Source organism: Ictidomys tridecemlineatus, chromosome 9 (genome assembly GCF_052094955.1).
Source record: "Ictidomys tridecemlineatus isolate mIctTri1 chromosome 9, mIctTri1.hap1, whole genome shotgun sequence".
NCBI classification, from domain to species: domain Eukaryota; kingdom Metazoa; phylum Chordata; class Mammalia; order Rodentia; family Sciuridae; genus Ictidomys; species Ictidomys tridecemlineatus.
This window is the reverse complement of record NC_135485.1, coordinates 102397514-102418217: the sequence shown is the minus strand read 5'-3', so window position 1 is coordinate 102418217 and position 20704 is coordinate 102397514. Positions and strand designations below refer to the sequence as shown.

The following is a 20704-nucleotide window of genomic DNA, read 5'->3' as shown; positions in this document are numbered from 1 at the left end:
AAGCTGTGTGTAATCAGTTGGGTATATATACCTCTGCTGCTCCACAATAAAGCGGCTCCTGCTACCTTGGGTGCCCGCTACCCTGAGTTCCCCACAATAAAGCAGTTCCCACTTCAACCTTCAAGTTGCTTGTCACCTCCTGGTTATTTTGCCCAGCCAGACTGCGGTACCTTGTCTTGCCCAACCAGCTGAAGTCCTGAATAGACCAAGAAGGGACTCCTCTTGCCTGACTGCCTTGGATGGGGATGTCCATCTTCCCCTGCCTTAGGACTTGTACTGAAACGCTCAGCTCTCCTGTGTTTCTTGAGCCTACCAACTTTAGAATTGAAACTATACCATCAGCACACCTGGTTCTCAGACCTTTGGATTTTGGCTAAGGGTATACCAGCGGCTTGCCTGGGACTCCAGTTTGTTGATAGCAGATAATTGGGATTTCTCAGCTTCTGAAATTGTGGGAGGCCATTGTTTATAATAAATTGCCTTTTATACACACACATCCGATTGGGTCCATTTATATGGAGAACATTAAGTAATTAATATACTTGTATTCTCCAAAAACTAAAGGGCCCATGCTTTATTCTTTTCCCAATACACTGAGATATACTGATGCATTTTTGTGTAGGGTTGAGGTCTCATTAATTAAAATGCCCAATGCCCATTTTCAAAGACCATTTATTTATTATCATTTACATTTTAAAACTTTTTATTGTAATATTGGGGATCAAACCTAGGGACTTGCACATGCTAGCCAATTGCTCTTCCACTCAGCTACATCCCCAGCCCTGTTTCTTTTATTTTCATTTTGAGACAAGGTCTTGCTAAGTTGCCAGACAGGCCTTGAACATACAGTTCTCCTGCCTCAGCCTCTCCAGTAGCTGGGATTATAGGTGTGTACTTTAATACTAAGCCTCAAGGACAAGTTGTCAGCTTTGCTTGTCTATGGGAAAACAATAAGGTTAACAGAAAGTGAAACCCAGCATTGCTTAACATTGTAAATGAGGATATAATGTCTGTCCATCTCTAGGCAATAAGTAACCCTACATTGCTTTTTAGTGGGTCTTTCCATCTCTTCATTAGCTCTGAACTTAGAGTAGGTAGAATAATATGGCAACAAAAGTCATTTTTTAAATGAATCCTTTCTGTGTCTTTCTTAAAGTGCTTTTCCTCATTCAAAGGACACTATAAAACAAGCAAAAGGAAAATAAAAAATCTCTCCTCTGACCTCATAGAAAATAATCTGCAGCTTGCTTAGGACACATTACTTTACAGCTACATGATTACTAGAGTTTTTATAGTCATCTATAATATTACTTAGTCTCCCTGAATAATGTAGTAATGACAAGCTTCATGTGTTTTTTAAAAATAATTCTTAGAATTACATGTAATAGGAACAGAATGAATATTTATTGAATGCCATGGTTAACAATGGTTGATTGAAAATATCATTATGTGTAATTATCAGAGGATCATACTAAATTGTAGGCACTAAGCAGATCGGTTACACTGGGAAGCTGAAGTTTGACTTTCCCATATGCTTTAGAGAATGAGCTAAATTTCTCAGGTTAAGCATCATTAAACATAGCTACTACTGCATACAACCTTTATACTTTTTGTTAGCAGTGGGGGGTATACAGGAGATTGAACTCAGTAACACTCGACCACTGAGCCACATCTGCAGCCCTATTTTTTTTTTTTTTAATTTAGAGAGGGTCTCACTGAGTTGCTTAGTGCCTCACTTTTGCTGAGGCTGGCTTTGAACTCGTGCTCCTCCTGCCTCAGCCTCTTGAGCACCTTTATTCTATTGAATGGAACAAAAGAACACGTCTGCAGACCTTGATCGAACATTTCCATATAACTACAATATTTTTTGTTTGTATTTATATAATGTTAAAACATCATATCTATGTGTAGTTGCTTGTAATTACATTTAATTTATTCCTAATCCCTCAAAAAGACTTTACATATAATAATCATCAATATTTATAATCTTAATAGTAACCTGTGAAGTAAATGATTAAAAGGTAATTTTTAAGAAAATTAAAGCTAGATGCTAAAATGAAAGAAAATATCAAATCTGAGAACTATTAGCTACCTATTAGCTCGTATTTATAGAAGGGAATCAGTACTAGGAATTCTTTGGTCTATAATTCTATATTGACTTCTAGTTAAAATAATTTTTATCAAATTGTACTTAATACTTTTAGGGTAAATTGGGATAAGAACAATGCATACTTCAAATATTAAAAGTGAGTAATCTTAAATTCCTAGTCTTCAAAGACAATGTTATTATAGAATGATTATTTATTAGGATCTTGAAAGCACATATAAAAGAAATATGGAATTATTAGGAGACTTCAGAATGCAGCAAAATCAAATTACATGAGCATGAAAAAGAAATGAGCTATCAAGTCACTAAAAGACATGAATGAAATGTAAATGTGTATTACTAAGTTAAAGAAGTCAATCTGAAAAGTCTACGTATAATTTCAACCTTATGATATTCTGGAAAGAGCTATACAAGAGACACTGAAAACGAGTAGTTTCCAGGGGTCACGGGAGAGAGATGAATGATCAGAGTACCTAGGACTTTTAGGGCAGTAACAATATTTTGTACAATACTCTAACAGTGGATATGTGTCCTTATGTATTTGTCCAAACCCATAAAATACACACCAGTAGGGATTCCTAATATAAACTAATACTGTGATAATACTGTGCAATTCATTCAACTGAAATGATTGTACCGCTCTGGTTCAGGATAGTGATAAAATGGGAAGGCCATGCAGAAGTGGAGACAGGAGGCATATGGGAGATCTGTACCTTATGTCAATTTTGCTATGAACCTAAAATTTCTTTTAAAAATAAAAGACATAGGGAAGTTAAATAATTTTTATTGGTTAGAGATCAAAATTGTAGTAATCAAAAAAATAATAAATAAAAATACCAAGTATAGTAGTAACCTCTGGTGATGGGAAGAAAATGGAGTTAAAGGGGTAGAAGAGGCCCTCTGGGTTATTATATATGCCCTGTAGCTTGTTCTCAACATTGCTTGCACAGATGTATACATTTGCAGAAGTTCATAAGACATGTACATTATACTATGTGAAAGTTAAACCTGTATAAAAAAATAGTAGAGGAGCTAGGGATATAGCTCAGTTGGTAGAGTACTTGCACAAAGCCCTGGGTTCAATCCCCAATACCACAAAAACAAACAAACAAACAAATAAATCAATAAATAAATCAAATGAGAGGTGAAAAAAATGTACTTAAAATACACATTATTTTTTAATAATTTACTTGTCAATTTTTGGATGAATATTTCACAAATTCTGCATCTTAATGTGTTTTATGACAAATACACAAGTCAAAAGAAGTGTTTAATCTGAAAAATGAATAGAATTTCCAACCCATGTATAGTGTATGAATAGGATATTCTCTCTTAATAAACTTACTAATTCATCCTTTAGGGGAATATGAATCTGGATTAGATTTAGTCACAACATATTATCAGAAGTTTGAGCATAAAGAAAGGATCAGGACTTTTCTTGTAACAGTCTGTTTTCTTTCTCATCTGCTTATTCAAATTGATGGTTTGTCTCTTATGTTTTAGAAGAACTAGTTTACACAGCTCAAAAAATTCAAATGAACTAAATTTTTATTCCATTCAAAACCAATTATAGTTAGAGCTAACATTCTGTCAAATAAAACTCTTTTAAACAAAATGAAGGATGCTTCAGTTCCTACTTAAAAGAGACTGACAATCTGGCAACCTCCCAATTCCCCTTCATCTTTTGACCTCTCCTTAGTCAACCCAGGAGCAGTGGGAAAGGTTCTCAGAATTGTATCAGCCCTCTCTGCTGGAAGCTCTGCTTTTCTGTTTTGTCTTTCCTTGTTTTCCTTAGTGCCCTGACAATGGATAAGATAAAAACATGGCAATGAGAGGAAAAAAGAGAGCTGATAATCCAAATGACTCATTTATTTATGAGTTATATTATCTAGAAGTAGATAACAATTAAAAGTTAAAATCATAATAATTTGTTTCAAATTTTTTGAAAAAGGGAGGTGGAAGGAAGGCTAATTTAAGACGTTTTCTGTGAAAACAGTATTAGAATTGCTTATAATTTTTTCCTGATTTTTAAAAAAATCACATATTCCTTTAGGCTTATTTTACATTTTTATTTTACAGACAGCAAAGGTGACCAGGATTGAGGACCTATGATTTATCATTGGTTTAAGTACCAGGTAAGGTGTTGGAAAAAATCCCCCCAAAATTAAAATTTCAAAACAGGAAGACTCAACCTTACTATTGTGACCTGCCCTATCATTTCCAATTTCTGTTACTCAATCATGCAAAATGTATTCAGGGTAAAACTAAGAGATGGTAAGACGTGAGCCATTCTTGGGGCGCGAACATTTTAGATTGCTAACTGTGGTTTACGCCAATCAGTTTTGGATGCCAGAGCAAGACTTTGTCTAAAAGTATGGAGATGATGCTCTGATTCTGGGAGAAAGAGCACTCGCCACAGAAACAAACCAAGAACAGTGAGACCCGACAGAGGGCAATTCCACAGACTGTTCATTCGTTAGGGCTGGATCCACCTCAGCAAAGGAGCACTCAGGTATGTCCTGTATGCTCATCTGGTCTGCATGTTGGGTTCTTTTAAACCCAAGTTCTCCTGAACATTTTTTGTTGTGTGTAATGTTTTCTCCCTCAACCATTTCACTGTGCCCTCAAACTGATTAATTTACTTTCTCCCTTTCTTGGAAATTTTGCATATCAATGTACTCAGAGAAAGGAGTGTTTACTTACCTGGCATTTCTGATGTTTTGATTGAACTCTGATTCTCAGCTTTAAAGGAAAGGAAAAAAAAATCACTAAAAATTGAATGCTCAATATCATTACTACTTTACAATTATTTCAGCTGGTAAATAGACATAGATCTTTCTCATTTGTATTCCATTTTTCTTAAATCACAAAATCATGAAGCTTCATGATTAGAGGAAGCCTTGGAGCAGGGGTCAACCAACATTTTTTTTTTTTTTTAAGTGTCAAGTATTTTAGACTTCATGGACCATAAGTTCTCTGGTAACTACTCAGCTCTGCCTTTTTAACGTGAATGCAGCCACACATGATACTGAAAGAATGGGTATGGCTATGCTATGCTCCAATAAGACTTTATTTAGCAACACACGGCAGGGGCTAGATTTGGTGTATGGGCTATACTTTACTGAATCTTGTTTTCGAGCATCTAGTACAACTTCAGATACCTTGGAGATAATACAGAGAATGACAAACACTTTGGAAGGCGTCTTGGATGGGGCTGCTGTGTGTTGCAATTCTACTAAAACATGATGTGTCTCCTGACGTGGGAAAGGTGAAAGAAGGTTCAGATAGATAATTAGGGAATTCATTTGTGGTAAATATAGTCCAGGGACAACTTTCTGGAAGGAACTTAATTTAAGAAAACTATAGTCAAAGATCCCTTCTACAACTTTAAGTATATGGAGCATGAACAGGATTTGCCACATGGAAATGCAGAAAATAATTTTGAAACAAATAGAAGCCTAATAATGACACTTGAGAATATATCTGCTTGCCTCTTTTGTAGAATCACTTGACTGTCTGTATCAGCACCTTAATTTCAACTTGCTGCAACTAGAACTCTGGACTGGTATACACTCAAATACTCTCCTTCCCTCACTTTCTTGGATCAGTGTCTTCCAGTTGTACAAGGCAAAATATTAGTGGTTATTCTCGAGTGTTTTTTATGTTTTTGCTTTTAAATGTCTATCAGCTCTAACTTTAAAATACATTCCAAATTCAGAAGTGTCTCACCACCTGCTTTACTATCATTCATCCAGTACCCATATGTTTCTCTTCAGTACCCACAGTAACTGCCTAAAAAAATACTTAAAATTTACAATTTGACTACTTCAATGGTTACCTGTCCCTCTCCTTACTATGGTGGCAGAGTCTTTACAGGATGTGAGGAGCCCTTACTAGTTCCTCAATTCTTCAACCATTCAGTCCTCTGTCTAACACTGCTCCATTTGGGGCCTTAGTGGTAGTCGATCAAGGGCACTGGACTCTTCCCACTCTAGGTTTCTCCTCTGTTCCTTCCCTATGCCTAGGTGTTTATTCAGACTGCACCTACTATTTCCTCCTTTCACAATTTCAGAGAAATCTAATCAACCACCTTACCTAAACTGTGTCCAATCCTTTTCATATCAGTCCATCTATCTGCTTCATTTGCTCAACAGCACTTTCATTACTACAGTGACATTTATTTTATTTAAAAAAATTGTTTTATTGTCTACTGGAATGTGGCTTCATGGGGACAGATTTCTCTTCTTGCTAAAAGCAGTGATTCCAGTGCCTGTCACCCGGATGTGGCAGAGAAGGTCTTTCAGGAGATAGAAAATAATGGACAAGACTAATTCTACCTACCCGAATTTAACTTTTAAGGTAAAATCGACACTTTATTTAGAATTTCCAGTTGGGTAACGAGAGCTAACATTTTAAAGCAACTTTTATGATCACTTCCATATATTATTTGTTGATATTTATGAGAGCTATTGTTATGATTGAGATGTGGTCTCCCCCAAAAGCTCACATGGGAGACAATGCAAGAAAGTTTGGAGGAGATGTGACTGGGTTATAGCCTTAACCTAATCCGTGGATTAATCCCTGATGGGACTAATTGAGTGGTAACTGGAGGCAGGTGGGCTGTAGCTGCAGGAAGAGGCTCATTGGAGGCGTGGCTGCGATGCATATATTTTGTATCCGAGGGTGGAATCTCTCTCTTTCTGCTTTCTGATCTTTGTGTAAGGTGCTTTCCTCTGCCTCACTCTTCTGCCAGGATGCTCCACTGTGCCTCAAGCCTCGAGGAATGGAGCCTGTCTTCTATGGACTAAGACCTCTGAGACTGTGAGCCCTCAAACTTTTTCTCCTCTAAAGTTGTTCTGGTTGGATCTTTTAGTCACAACATGGGAAAAACTGACTAAATCAGTTATTGTTCCCATTTTAAAGATCTGAAAATGTTAGTTGAAATGAAATTACTTCCTCAAAGGCAGAACCAGGATTTTAATTCAGCCCCATTACTTCCAAATTCATCTTCTTTCACTAAAATAGATGGGTTTCCTTCTATTAAATTGTTCTAAATAAAAACCTTATATAATTAATTCCATCTTTGATAACTAATTAAAATAATCTTGAATATGGCATAATGCTTCATTTGAAAGACAGCTAAAATATTTATTAGCTATTGGAGGATTAGAATATAAAGAAAATCAAAACCCTTTGTTCTTCTTATTAATATCAGGTCATAACCTTTCTTCCTGACAGAGCTGTTTGAGAATGAGAAATTATAAGCTTGCATAAGATTAAAATAAAATAAAATAAATTCTGATTATGTACTTGAATTTTTGGTCTTCAAAATGCATAATAATTTTACAGAAACATAAAATATACAAGTAATATAACTGTCGTAAGACAGTTGAATCTTAAACTCCATATAAATTCAAAACTATTCTATTGAGTGTCCTAAAATGTGCATGTGAGTGTATGTATGTGTATATATATCTATATACAATAAAGTATTATTATGAGAAAAAAATTCTGCAAATCTCTAATATTTAATAAAGAATGGAAAATATACTATCTTCCATTCCTACAGAAGGGAGATATTTTGAAGCAGATAAAGTATTTTCAAATGAATACAACTTTTTTCAAACTTGGACTCAGTTTGTGACTATAAAAGTTTAGTAGAGATGAATTCTATGAAATATGATTAAATTGTGAAGATTAATTAAAAGTAAGGATGTCTGTAATTATTTCTAGTTTTTAATTACAATTTTTATGATATACATATGCCCTGAGAAAAGACAAATCTTAGATCTGTAGAGAAAATGAGAAAAGTCAAGGAGTGAATGACTGTAGTATGCTTCTGTGAACCATTCTCAAACTTAGATGGTTATTAAAGACCAAACATTAGCCAGGTGGTTGACCATTTAAAATGTATTTAAGTTTGATTTTTCTAAGATGGAAACTGAAGTCTTGTGAAATGCAAAAGAACTTTTAAATGCTGATCATATTAATCCAAGGCTAGAATTTACTCAAACATCTTTTAAATTACAAAGCTTTAATAGGAGTATAGCAAATAACTGAGTTAAATCATCTTATCTCATAAAGGCTACTGTATTTATAGCCAATAAATGAGAGTTACACATGGAACATGACATTATCATTAACAAATGCAATATAAAGAATATATACAGCTATTCCTACATGTAATTCCTTATTGATTCACCAGAAAATAATTTATTATGACCAGTTCAAGTTTTTTTTATGGCATTTACTGAGACACTGCATATGAGATTGTTTCTGATTTGGTTAAACCATGACATGTAACCAAGTCTTATGCTAAGATCCACTAAGATCCCTCTAGTTCTGCCCGCCTGGAATGATATCAACTAACTAAAGAGCATATAAGAATAGTTATTGTTAAGTCCTCAAATAAGTGACATCAATAAATGATACAGTTCACAAAAGAAATATTGAGACTGAGTGGACAGTCAGATAATGTCTGGATTCCAAAGTCAAGAAGAATATCATTGTATGATATCCTCTATAGTGATGTGATTGAAACGTTGAATTAAAAAGTTATTTCCTGTTCAGTTCTTTTACTTTACTGGGTTATTGCAATGAGAAGATTTCAAAATTTCAATTTTATGCACATATGTAGCATGTGCTTATATTGATTTATTTTTTAAGTAGGAATAAGCAAGTTTCAGGCTCAGAGATTTTTGGCAAGTAACAAAATCTAGCTCGATTTTTATTTTGCTTATGTTATAGTGGTTTTTATGGTTACAGCTCTTTTATGCCAAGTGAAACTGGTTTTTCACTTAGGCAATTTCCTTTTCAAACAAAATCTAGAATTAAAAAGTGTGCCATTTAAGGAAAAATGCTAAATAAATAATAACTCAGGTGGTATACATCTCTGGCAACATTTTTGAAGTTATGGGAAATATGAAAGTAAAATATTATAGATGCCTTTGATGGATATGTAGGATTTGAATCAACAATTAGAGAGAAAATAAGAGTTGCACAAATGATGTGATAGGATGAGAAAAACAAAGACAAAACAAATCTGGCATAGCAGGCAGTTAGAGAGAGGACCACCCTGGGTAGAATGGCAGGTTTGCATTCATGCATTCATTCAATCAATTGTCTTTTTAAAATTTATTTAATTAGTGTGTTACAGTTATGCATAATGGTAGAGTTCGTTTGGACATATTCATAAGTACATATCACAATTCCTTTCCAAACCCCAGCTCTTCCTCCTTCCTTCCCCATTATCCCCTGGCTCATTCCAATGGTTGTTTCTATTTATTGAACATCTACTTCTCAGGTGCATGATATCCCCAGTTAAAAGCTAGTTCTTTTCTAATTTATCTAGATAATTTTTATAAAATAGTTATGAGAACAAGTGTGATGAAGTAAAGAGTTAGAGACAAAGACAGGGTTTTAAATTTAATCATGACCAAATCAGTTTTTTCCCAAACCTTGTTCCCTATTTGTGCAATTAGAATCATAGATACCAACTCTGCCTGACTTTTGTAAGGATTACTGTTCACAAAATCGTAGCTAAAATTTGTTTAAGGGTTTACTTGCCAGACACTGTTCTATGCTGCATCTCTTTCAATTTTGATAAGGATCCTGTGAGGGTGTAATCTCACTATAACTATTTGGCTGAGTAAATTGAGACTGAAAAGTTAAGTAGCTGACCAAAGGCCACAGCACAAATGTATAATCATTTATACATTATATGAGTATAATCACTTATACTTTTTGAAAGTAAGAAATCTGTTTTCAGAATCATCATTCATAACCAATAAGCCAACTTTTTCTTAGTGTGATTGTGGAGACCAATTTTTATTTTTAAGGGTGTGGTAACTTGAAGAGCAAAAACCTGTGTGTAAGTCATTCTCAGGTTTAGCCAGTAGCATATCTAAAAGGTGGCCTCAGTTATTGCAAAATTACCTGTTTTTGTATAGAAATAAACTCAATGTTAACCTAGGATCAATTATGCAGAACTGAAATTTAACAATATTAATTATGTATAAATGCTGGTAACTCCTGCTTAAATATTTACAAATATTACTCATTTTACTTAACAAAAGCTAGATCTCCAAGTTTCAAGTCTGTAATATTGTATATGCTGTGCTAGCAGAAGCTCTGGCACAGTAAACCCCTGGAGCATCTCGTATCCAAGTATTTGTCTTAGTAGTGCTCTATATTGGAATTCTTCCCATCTCAATTTACAGTTTATAATCTTATTCCACATTTTCCCCTCAGCCTAGGCAAAATTCACTAAAATTCATTTATAGCAATATTTCAGGATAGCATAGCTACTCACATTTTTTGTTTTCTACTCTCAGGCACCTTTTGTGGATAATTTTACAATTGTTAATATGGCTTTATAAATGTTTGGCATTCTCAACATGTTTTTAAGTTCCTTTTGGACAGTAATTATGCATCCTAAATTTGGGTATTCTGTTATACTCTTTTTTATTCCCAGTACATACTTTAGATTTTTAAATAGAATGTTTAAAAATTCAAAAATTTTAGATTTTATTTTACAGCCCAAACTCTTTGTTTATGTGATAGTCATCTAAAATTTGGACAATCATAAATAGAAAACAATTTAGGGGCCTGTGATATAGAGCAGGTAATCTTGGCTTCTTAAATGAGTGGCACATTTCCATTGGATTAGCAAGAACACAAGACCAATATATTTCCCTGAGGTTCTGTGAGATTTCTACTCTAAATAATCTAAATGTAAGAGTCACTTTTCTCTTTTAATTAGCATATATTTTTCTTTTTCTGCTTAGAATACCAGATAATTATCATCAAAGATATCAAAGTTTAGGTTTTTCCATAAAATAATATTCTCATTTTTATTATTGTTCCTTCACTCAGTGTTTTACACTGATTTAGAGAGTCAAGGTTGATCTTGTTTATCCTAGTAACACTCCTTACTCTGAAATCTCCCCTTTTCTGATATTACCATAGCTACTTTAGCTTTCTTTTAATTACTTTTATAAAGCAAAGTATACTTTTCCTCATCCTTTTTTGTCTACTCATTTATATTTAAAGTGGGTTTTTTGGAATACTGCATATTGTTGGACCAACTTTTGATCTTATCTCACAATCAAAATTTTATAATAGAATGTTTAAGCCATTTCATTTTATGTGATTATCATTATAGTTGGTTTCAAACATGTGATCCTGATGATTATTATTTTTTAACTTACAATCTATTCTCCATTTTCTTTTCCCTCTCTTATTGTCTTTTTTTCAGTTAATTTTTTTCTTTTTCATATATTTTATTGGTGCATTTTAGTTGTACATATTGATGGGATCTGTTGTTACATATTCATACATGCACACAAGATAACAATATAATTTGGGCAGTATTCCCTCCTTCCCTTCCTTACCTCCTTTTCTCTACTGATCTTTTTGGGCAATTTTAAAGATTGCATTTTATCTATATTATTCATCTTACAAAAGTATATTTTCCTTCCTCCCATGTTAGCACGTATGCTATTTTGTTTACATTTTACCTCTACATTTATTTTAAGCCTTCAATACACTTTTGTTACTTTTTCATGAAATAATCCATTATCTTTTGAAAAGACTAAAAATCAGATGAAAGTCTTTTCTCTTCATTCCTATATTTACGGTTCCCAATGCTCTTCATCTGTTTATTTAGAACTAGATTTTCATCTGTTGATATTTTTCTCTTTCTAAATGTCTTTTCTGATAATGAGTTTTCTCAACTTTAGTATGTCTGAGAAACATAGAATTCTAGGGTGACAGCTTTATTCCTATCCACTTCTAAAGATGTTGCTTCTTTGTTTCTGGAATACATTGCTCCTGATGAGACTCTGCTGTCATTTTTATTATTGTTCCTTCACTTTGAGTGTCATTTTTTCCAACATCTTTCAAGATTTTTCTCTTTTATCTCTAGTTTTCCATGATTTGATTACCATGTGCTTTGGTGTGGTTTCCTTCCTGTTTCTTCAGTTTAGGACCCAGGGCATTCTCTGAATCTTGGTTTTATAGTTTTTCTCACGTTTTAGGAAAAACTTCTGCAACATTTCTCTGTCTTCCTTTCTCACTTCTCTGAAACTTCAATTGCATGCATGTTGGGCACCTAGGATGCTCCGCTTGCAGATGTTTTAGTTTTTCCCCCAATCTGTCTTTTCTCTCTCTGACTTTTTTCCTTCTAATTCATCTGTTGGACTACTGTATGGTGTTCATTAGCCTTACTAGTATATTTATTACTTCCTCCCTTCCTTCTGTTCTCTTTATTATTTATTTCTCCTAACTGCTTTAGATGATGGTTGAGCTAATTAAGTTTGAACTCTTATTTTTCCTCCCTAATATGTAAATTTTACAGTTAATTATTTCACTATAGGACCAGCTTAAACGATATTACATAATTTTTAAAAAGTTAATTAAAATGTATTTATTTGTTTATGGTACAGGATAGAATGATCATAATTAAGAATCCTTAGATATTTGAAAACAATTTGCTTTCTGTATTTGGAATGCACTGTTTCCCATTGGACCATTAGATAGGTTGGTTATTTAGGTGGATTCTGTATTTTATTACTCATTTCCTTGTTTTGCCAGTTACTGAGACAGTTAAATATTCATTAGAATTGTGTTTGTCTTTTTGATTAATTTTTTTATATATTTTCAAGCTATGTTATCATATACATAAATACTAATTTGCTTTCCTGGAAAATTTAGTATTTTGGTACTATGAAATTTTTCTATTTATTTTCATTTAGTTTTTTGCCTTAACTTCTACTTTTTTTTTTTTTTTGATACTAATGTATCTCCTCCCAGCCCCCTATCCCACCATACTGAGCATACTGGGGATGTAACCCAGGGATGCATAACCACTGAGCCACATCTTCTGCCCTTTTTTTTTTTTTTTTTTTTTTTGAGACAGAGTCTCGCTAAGTTCCTTAGGGCCTCAGTAATTCACTGAGGCTAGCTTTGAACTTGTGATCCTCTTGCCTCAGCCTCCCAAGCAGTGAAATTAATATGTCTTTGCCATTTTTATTTAATTAGGGTTTTTGGAATATATTTTTTGGAGTATATTTTCTTTTATCTCTGTAAAATCAAGTAGTGATATTAATATCTTTGTCTTTTTATTTAATTAGTGTTTTGGAGTATGTTTTTTTGGGGGATATATTTTTGAAATATATATATTTTTTATCCCTGTAAAGTTAACTATTGTGTATCATGAAAGCAGTGTATTATAGGGTCATGTGTGTCTGTGTTTCTGCCAATCTTTTTCTTTTTTTAATTTGAAACATTCAGACCACTGGTAATTTTTTTATTTTTATAATAGCTTTATAATTATATATAGCAGTTGGGCTTATCCCAACAAACTCATACATGCACGGAATTCAACTTCATGATTTCTCCTTTTCCCTCCTTCCTCCCTTTCCTCTCTGTTCTCTATCCTCTATTCTACTAGGCTTTCTTTTATGTTTATTTATTTATATTTGATTTGTTCTTTTTACTTATGCATAAAGATGAAATTCCCTGTGGTATATTTATATATGCACATAACATGATTTAAAAAAATATATATATACACACACATTGCTGTACAAAAAACATCTCTGGAACCTTTCATTGTTTATATTCATTGAACAATTCTCCTTTGCTCCATTTACCCAGCCCCTGGCATCTGCCATTCTACTTTCTATTTCTAAGAATTCAACTTAAAATCTAACTATTTTAGATGCCACATATAACAAAAATCATGCAATATTTGTATTTTTTGTAACTATGTTTGTTTTTATTTTACTTAATATCTTCAAGATTTACCCATGCATGTGGCAAGATTTCCTTCTGTCTTAAGGCTGCATAAAAATTTTCATTGTATGTATACCACATTTTCTTTATCTGTTAATCTGGTTCTGGACTTTCAATTTGTTTTCTCCTGTTGGCTGTTGTAAATAATACTGCAGTGAATGTGAGTTTGCAAATATCTCTTCAAGACCTTGTTTTCTATTTTTTATATACATCTAGAAGTGGGATTACAGGATCATATGATAATTGTGTTTTTAATCTTTTGAGGAACTTTCATACTGTTTTTCTTCAGGGCTCCATCACTTTACATTGCTATCAGTCGTGCTCAGGATTTCAATTTCTCCATATCCTGGTCAACACTTGTTATAATTTTATTTACTTTTGATAGTGGTGAGTCTAATGGGTTGTTCTTTGTTGTTGTTGAGTTGTACTTGCTCTTTATATGGTCTAGATATTAACTCCTTATCACATATATTGCTTGCAAGTATTTCCTTCAATTCTACAGGTTACTTTTTCAGTCTATTAATCATTTCCTTTGCTGCACAGAAGGTTTTAAATTGTCATACTCCCATTTGTCTATTTTTTGCTTTGTTGCCTGTGTTTTGATATTTTATCTAAGAAATTATTACCAAATCAAATGTCATGAATATCTCTCTGTGTAACATATAACTATTTCTCACAAACTAGAACAATGCCAGGTACACAGGTGACCTTCCAGAGATTTTAAGTGAATAAATTAATTCAACATGTCCATATTTCTGTAACTATAACATCAGAGGTATGAATTAATGAGGATTTGTATCATAATTCTGTGACTTTAAGAATTTATATTCTATAACAGAACAAAAGAATTTAACAGGGGAAATAAACATGACTCTGAAAGAATGGGAAAATATTGGAGAAGAATTTTGAGAACAAAATTCTTTTTGATCTGCACTCCACCTTTGTAGGGAGTGAAGCAGCAAACACCAGTCATTCTCATCTCTAAATCAAACCTGCATCTGCTCCAGTGTGGAGATGACATACCCATAATGCCTTCCTTTGACATTCATACCCAAGGAACCACTTCCCAAAGGTTTAAGAGAGAGAAATCTTTAGCTGTTTGACCTTACTACATTGTTTTGTTCTCCATCCATCTTTGTCCTGACTCCACTAATTCTGGATGTATATATATGAATGGTGGAAACAGAGTCAGGATCTGCTTACCAGCAATGAGGGAGGGGTCCTCTTTCCATCATTTGGTACGTGAATATGTGGACAAACTCATAATATCATGTAATGCCCCAAGCTGGGCAGAAAGCACTTTGAAGAACAAGAGACTTAGGAATGTCTCTCCAAGGGTGTAAGTGATTTGTTAGTTATCTAAAACAAATATCTAAAGGACTTAGCATAGAACTGGTTAATCAAATGACAAACTCAAAAGACAAATAATACATATTCTTATTTTGTTATCTTGTTTTCCAGTGTATTTTATTTTTTAAGAAAGAATGCCTTTGTGGATTTTTAACTATGTAGAAGAAGCCATTTCAAACTACATTTGGAAGCTAAGTAAATACAACAATCCCCTGAGCTGGGATGTAGAAGAGGACATTTTACTTCGTGAATCAAAGTCAAATGAAAGAGTCTTTAGTGACTCATGGGTATAACCACATACTTCTGTATAAGTACTGATTTAATAAACCACAATCCTCGAGACATCTTCCTCATCATTAGTCACAGAAAGAAGAGGTAAATATTTAGTACAAAGTACAAACTACTCGAGTTCAGTCTCTCAGAAGCTGCTCCACACTTTGTAGATACATCTCTAATTTTACTTTTGCTTATTTTAGGAGCAGTCTTGTTATGAGTTACTTGAGTTATGATTCTCTAAAGGTTCCTCTCAGACATATATTGTCTAAAAAATAGGTTCTGTTTCTCAGAAGCCAAAACATGATTACAAAGGAAATGATCTTTAGATGAGAAGATCCTACTCTTCAAATTTTCTATGGGGTGACTGTATTGTTTAAAATAATTGGTAGTTTATAATTATGGTCTGAAATTAGACTCCCTCTAGACAAACTTTTAGATTTTGGACTTCCATAGTTCCCACTAGTTTTTTTTTAACCTTAAAGATCTCCTAGGAAGATACTTAGAGACTGAGTCATCTGCCATTGCCTCTTATGAAGGATTTGTATGAATCCAACATATATCTATTAGTTATGATGAATGGTATCTGGTATGGCTATCATGCCTGATTTCTAGCTTCTCTAACCAGGATATTTAGGCTGGTATGTAGATTGCTATATCATGGATGTGATAATGTGGGAAGTATGTGATGGGAGGATGTGTGTGCACTGGAGTTAAGTACCAGAAATTATGGGAAGTCAAGGTTCTGCTACTCTCCTTGTCCCTCATGAGAACTAATTTTTCTCATGAGGGTCTCTCCAATTGCCCACAAACTCTCCATCTTTCTCATCCAATTCCAGTTACTCATAATATCTTATTTCTTGTACTATAAACATGCATTTGATTTATTGTGATTCTGTCAGATTCTCTATACTAAAATTTCAGAGCTTTATTTCCTATGGCGAACTTGTTTTTCTTTCTTTCTTTCATATTTATTTATTTATTTTGGTACCAGGGATTGAATTCAGGGTACTTGACCACTGGGCCACATCCCCAGCCCTATTTTGTATTTTATTTAGAGGCAGGGTCTCACTGAGCTGCTTAGCACCTCACAGCTGCCAAGGCTAGCTTTGAACTCGTGATCCCTCCCTCAGCCTCCTGAGCCGCTGGGATGGCCAACTTATTTTGTTTGAGGTTTCTAGTTTAGATTATTCAGAAAGAAAATCTGATTGGTAATGCTCAATACTTTTTCTTTTTGTTTTGAAACAAATCTTTATCAAGGTACTATTTAAATACTAAATAATATCTAAATTAACTCATTGTAAGTATACAACGGATAATTTTTAGCGAATTTATAGAGTTGTGTAACATCACCATACTCCAGTTTCTGAATATTTCCATCAGAATGAAAAACTCCCTTGAAACTTTTTGCTTTTTGCTTTTCTATATTACGTCCCACCCTCAGCTGCAGACAATCACTAAATCACTAATTTTTGTTCTTATAAAAATGTCCTTTCACCAATAATTTGGTTTAAAATAGCAACAGACATAATCAGACATTTTTCACCAAAAAAGACATACAAATGGACCAAAGATACAGGAAAAGAATGTTTCATCTCACTAATCATTAAGAAAAGGCAAATCATTAACATATTCATTGTGGAAAATCATATAAAGATTCTTCAAAAAATTAAAACTAGAATTATCATATGATCCAGCAAATGGAAAAAAATTATATACATACATATATATATATAATTTATTTAGGTATTTGATTGCTCACCAAAATGTTGTATACTTTAACAATAGCAATGCAAGATTTGTTTATTAAATTTATTTCTGAATATTTTGTAATTTTTGATGTTATTATACATGGAATTACTTCCTTAATTTTATTTGGATTGCCATTGCTAACGTACAAGAATATAATTGTAAAATATTTTGAATCCTGTGATACAGCCTTTATTCTTCTAATAGTTTTTTAATGAGAATTCTTTGAATGTTTGAGATAGATAATTTTACAGTCTGTGAATAAAATTGTCTTATTTCTTATTTCACCGGATGGAGCTATTGACTCTATTTAGTCACCCTTTACCCATCTATGTATGTAATATCTAGAACCTCTGGTTACAATGTTGAATAGACATGATAAAAACAATCATCTGTGCTCTGTACCAGATCTTAAGGAGAAAACATTAAGTCTTTTTACTCTGGGATCATGTTTGCTGTGGGCTTTGGTAGGTGCCTTTTGTTATGGTTTGGAGATGAGGCATTTCCAAAAAGCTCATGTATAAGACAATGCAGAAATATTCAGAGGTGAAACAATTAGATTTTGAGAGCTGTAAACTAATCAGTGGATTAATAATTTAAGAAGACTACTGTACTGGTTGGTAACTACAAGCCAGTGGGGTTTGACTAGAGGAAGTAGATCACTATAGGAATCCCTGTGGGGTTTACATTTTGCACCTGGCTCGCTGGCTCACTGTCCCCCCACCCCTTTTCCTGGCTGCCTTGAGTGAAGCAGCATTTCTTTGCCACATCCTTCCTCCATGATGCTCTAAATCGGCTTAGGTACAGAGAAATGGAGTTAGCTGACCATTGACTGAATCTCTGAAACTGTGGACCCAAATAAATATTTCCTCCTCTAAATTGTACTTACTGGGTATTTTTGGTTATAGCAATGAAAAGCTGACTATCACACTCTTTGTTTAGGAAGTTCCATTTTATTTCTCATTCACTGAGAATTGTTTTATTATGAGTGTCGGTAGATTTCGTCAAGTGCTCTTTTTTGCATGTATTAGTTCTGTTAATATGGTGTATTAGATGATTTGGTTTTCACATGTATAATCAATCTTGTATTTATGGGATAAGTCCCTGTTTTTCATGTTTCACATTCTTTTTTTACATATTTCTGGGTGGTTTTACTGTCACTTTATTAAGGATAACTATACTTGTGTTCACAAAGAGTATTGGTTTGTACTCTATTTTCCTTTTCATTCTTTTCTAGCTTTAGTAGAGGGTAATATTAGCCTCAGAGAATTACATGTGCAGTGTTCCCTCCTTCTCTATTTTCTAAAGAGTTTGGAAAGAATTGTCAGTTTTTGAATTCACAAATCAATTCTTCCTGGAATTGTAGTTGACTTAGGGATTTGTTCATGGGAATATTTTTCCCATGAATAATTTCTATTTTAATTTTTTTGGTTGTTGTTTTAAGTCTTTTCAGACTTCTGTGTCTTCTTGAGTCAATTGTAGCAATTCGTTTCTAAGAATGTTATTTTATCCAATTTGGGGGATGAGCTCTTCTTTTTGTATTAGGTGATATCATGAATTACTGCCCAAACTTATATTCATCTTCCCTAGTACCTACCCATTTGTGGCTAGAGCAGGATAGAGTGTCACTGTAAAAAACAAGGTTGTCAAATAATCACATTATTTGATAGAGACTAGAAGAGAATATATTCGGGGCATGGTTCCTCTGCAGCTGTGGGATAGAAGACATTCTGAGGATAGTCTCATCTAATACAACAGTTTTAATATTAGCACAAATCTGTATACTTACTTTTATGTTGGGAACTTTGTGTTGTTGAAGTAACATTTGAAAGTGGAAGGTTTGTCACTGTTCCTTTTTTACTGATGAATTCACTGCTTGTGACATTCTGGGTTGGGGTTTCTAATTAAGCAGAAAAAGAAGAAAATAAAAATCGATCTAGAATACAACAAATCACTAGCTAGTCTTATTAACAGTCACATTAAAATCCAGCTATACCTTGAAGATTAACTCCTGAAAGACTTCTGACCAACACTTAGAAATACAGCATTTTAATGTTCACTTCTAGATGATCTAGGTAATTATTTTTAACAAGTGGAGTGATATTAGTCTTCTCTATATGCTTGCTATAGATCATTTTATCTGGTCATCAACATAATCTTGTAAGTTAAGTAAAATGATAATGATGCAATTACTGATGAGACATAGAAGTAATTTTACCATAGACACATAACTTGTAATAGGAAAGAGTCATGACCAGAGTCAAAGCCTATATAAAATGAAAGTTTATAACTATGCTGGAAAGGAGAAGGTAAGGAAGTAGTAGTAGTTAAAAGTGATATTATGGTTCTAGGAGATGATTTTCAGGTAGGTAGAATATCCTGAGGAGGTGGGATAGGAGGAAGCAGATAGAATATACTTTTAATTATACTAACTTACTTTTCTTTTTTTTTAAAGAGAGAGGTAGAGAGAGAGAGAGAATTTTTAATATTTATTTTTTAGTTCTCGGCGGGCACAACATCTTTGTATGTGGTGCTGAGGATTGAACCCGGGTTGTACTCATGCCAGGCGAGCGCGCTACCGCTGGAGCCACATCCCCAGCCCAATTAACTTACTTTTCTGAAGAAAAAAGAATAGTTAACAAAAAGAAAAGATAAAATTGAGACTTCCAAAAAAGAATAAATTAAAACAGTATTTGTATAAATATCATAAAAAAATGATTTAAGCTCTTCACTCCTCAAAATCTAGAATAGGGAATAAGGAGACAGTAAAGAAAACACAAACATGCCAATTAGTAAATATTTAACTAGATACAATGTTAGGACATGGAAAAAAAAAAGCAGTTTAGTATGATCCTATCATAGAGTAGAATGGAGCATGAATTGGAAAAGCATCTACAAAATCATGCAAAATATTGGTGCCATTGAGAGAATCATTCTGGAGAAATAAAAATTTTCAAGGCTTCATAAATATTAGATAAATATGTATTTAGGTAAAAACACTTCAGGAGTCGATATGCAAATAAAACTAAAATAAATTCAAACAAAAAAACACAGTGTTAGCATATGAGAAAAACTTCAGCGATATCTTGAAGTATAAAATTGAGAAATAAATACTTGATCAAGTAGCGGCAGGTTTAGATGTAGCAGCAGAGCTGAAATTGATGTTTATAATAGCACAGATGAGGGAAAGGTCACCCAAGGTGCAGAAACTCAACACTTGAGAATGTGGGCACATATGTGGGTAAAGATTTTGCTTCCTACTGGAACTGCTACATATGCTTGGGAACCATTAAATAGGAGTTCTTCTTCAGAATTTTTTAGGTAAGAATTCTTCAATTTAGCTAAAATATAAATATTTGAAAGCTATCCTGTAGTATAAAGAATTACATAGTAAGAGGACAGTGCAATTCGCACCACCTCCACCTCTCC

At 33.5% G+C, this 20704-nt stretch overlaps 1 protein-coding gene across 2 annotated transcripts in view; it reads right to left on the bottom strand.

Moving 5' to 3' along the window:
- Emcn (endomucin) overlaps positions 1-20704 on the bottom strand; it is a 106025-nt gene that overhangs the window by 34893 nt on the left and 50428 nt on the right. For both annotated transcript variants that reach the window (XM_078021876.1, XM_005325748.5), the window contains 2 exons: positions 19065-19175; positions 4811-4849 (listed from right to left, as the gene is read on the bottom strand). In XM_078021876.1, the coding sequence (XP_077878002.1) occupies positions 4811-4849; positions 19065-19175 (150 nt within the window). The remainder of the gene's footprint in view (positions 1-4810; positions 4850-19064; positions 19176-20704) is intronic.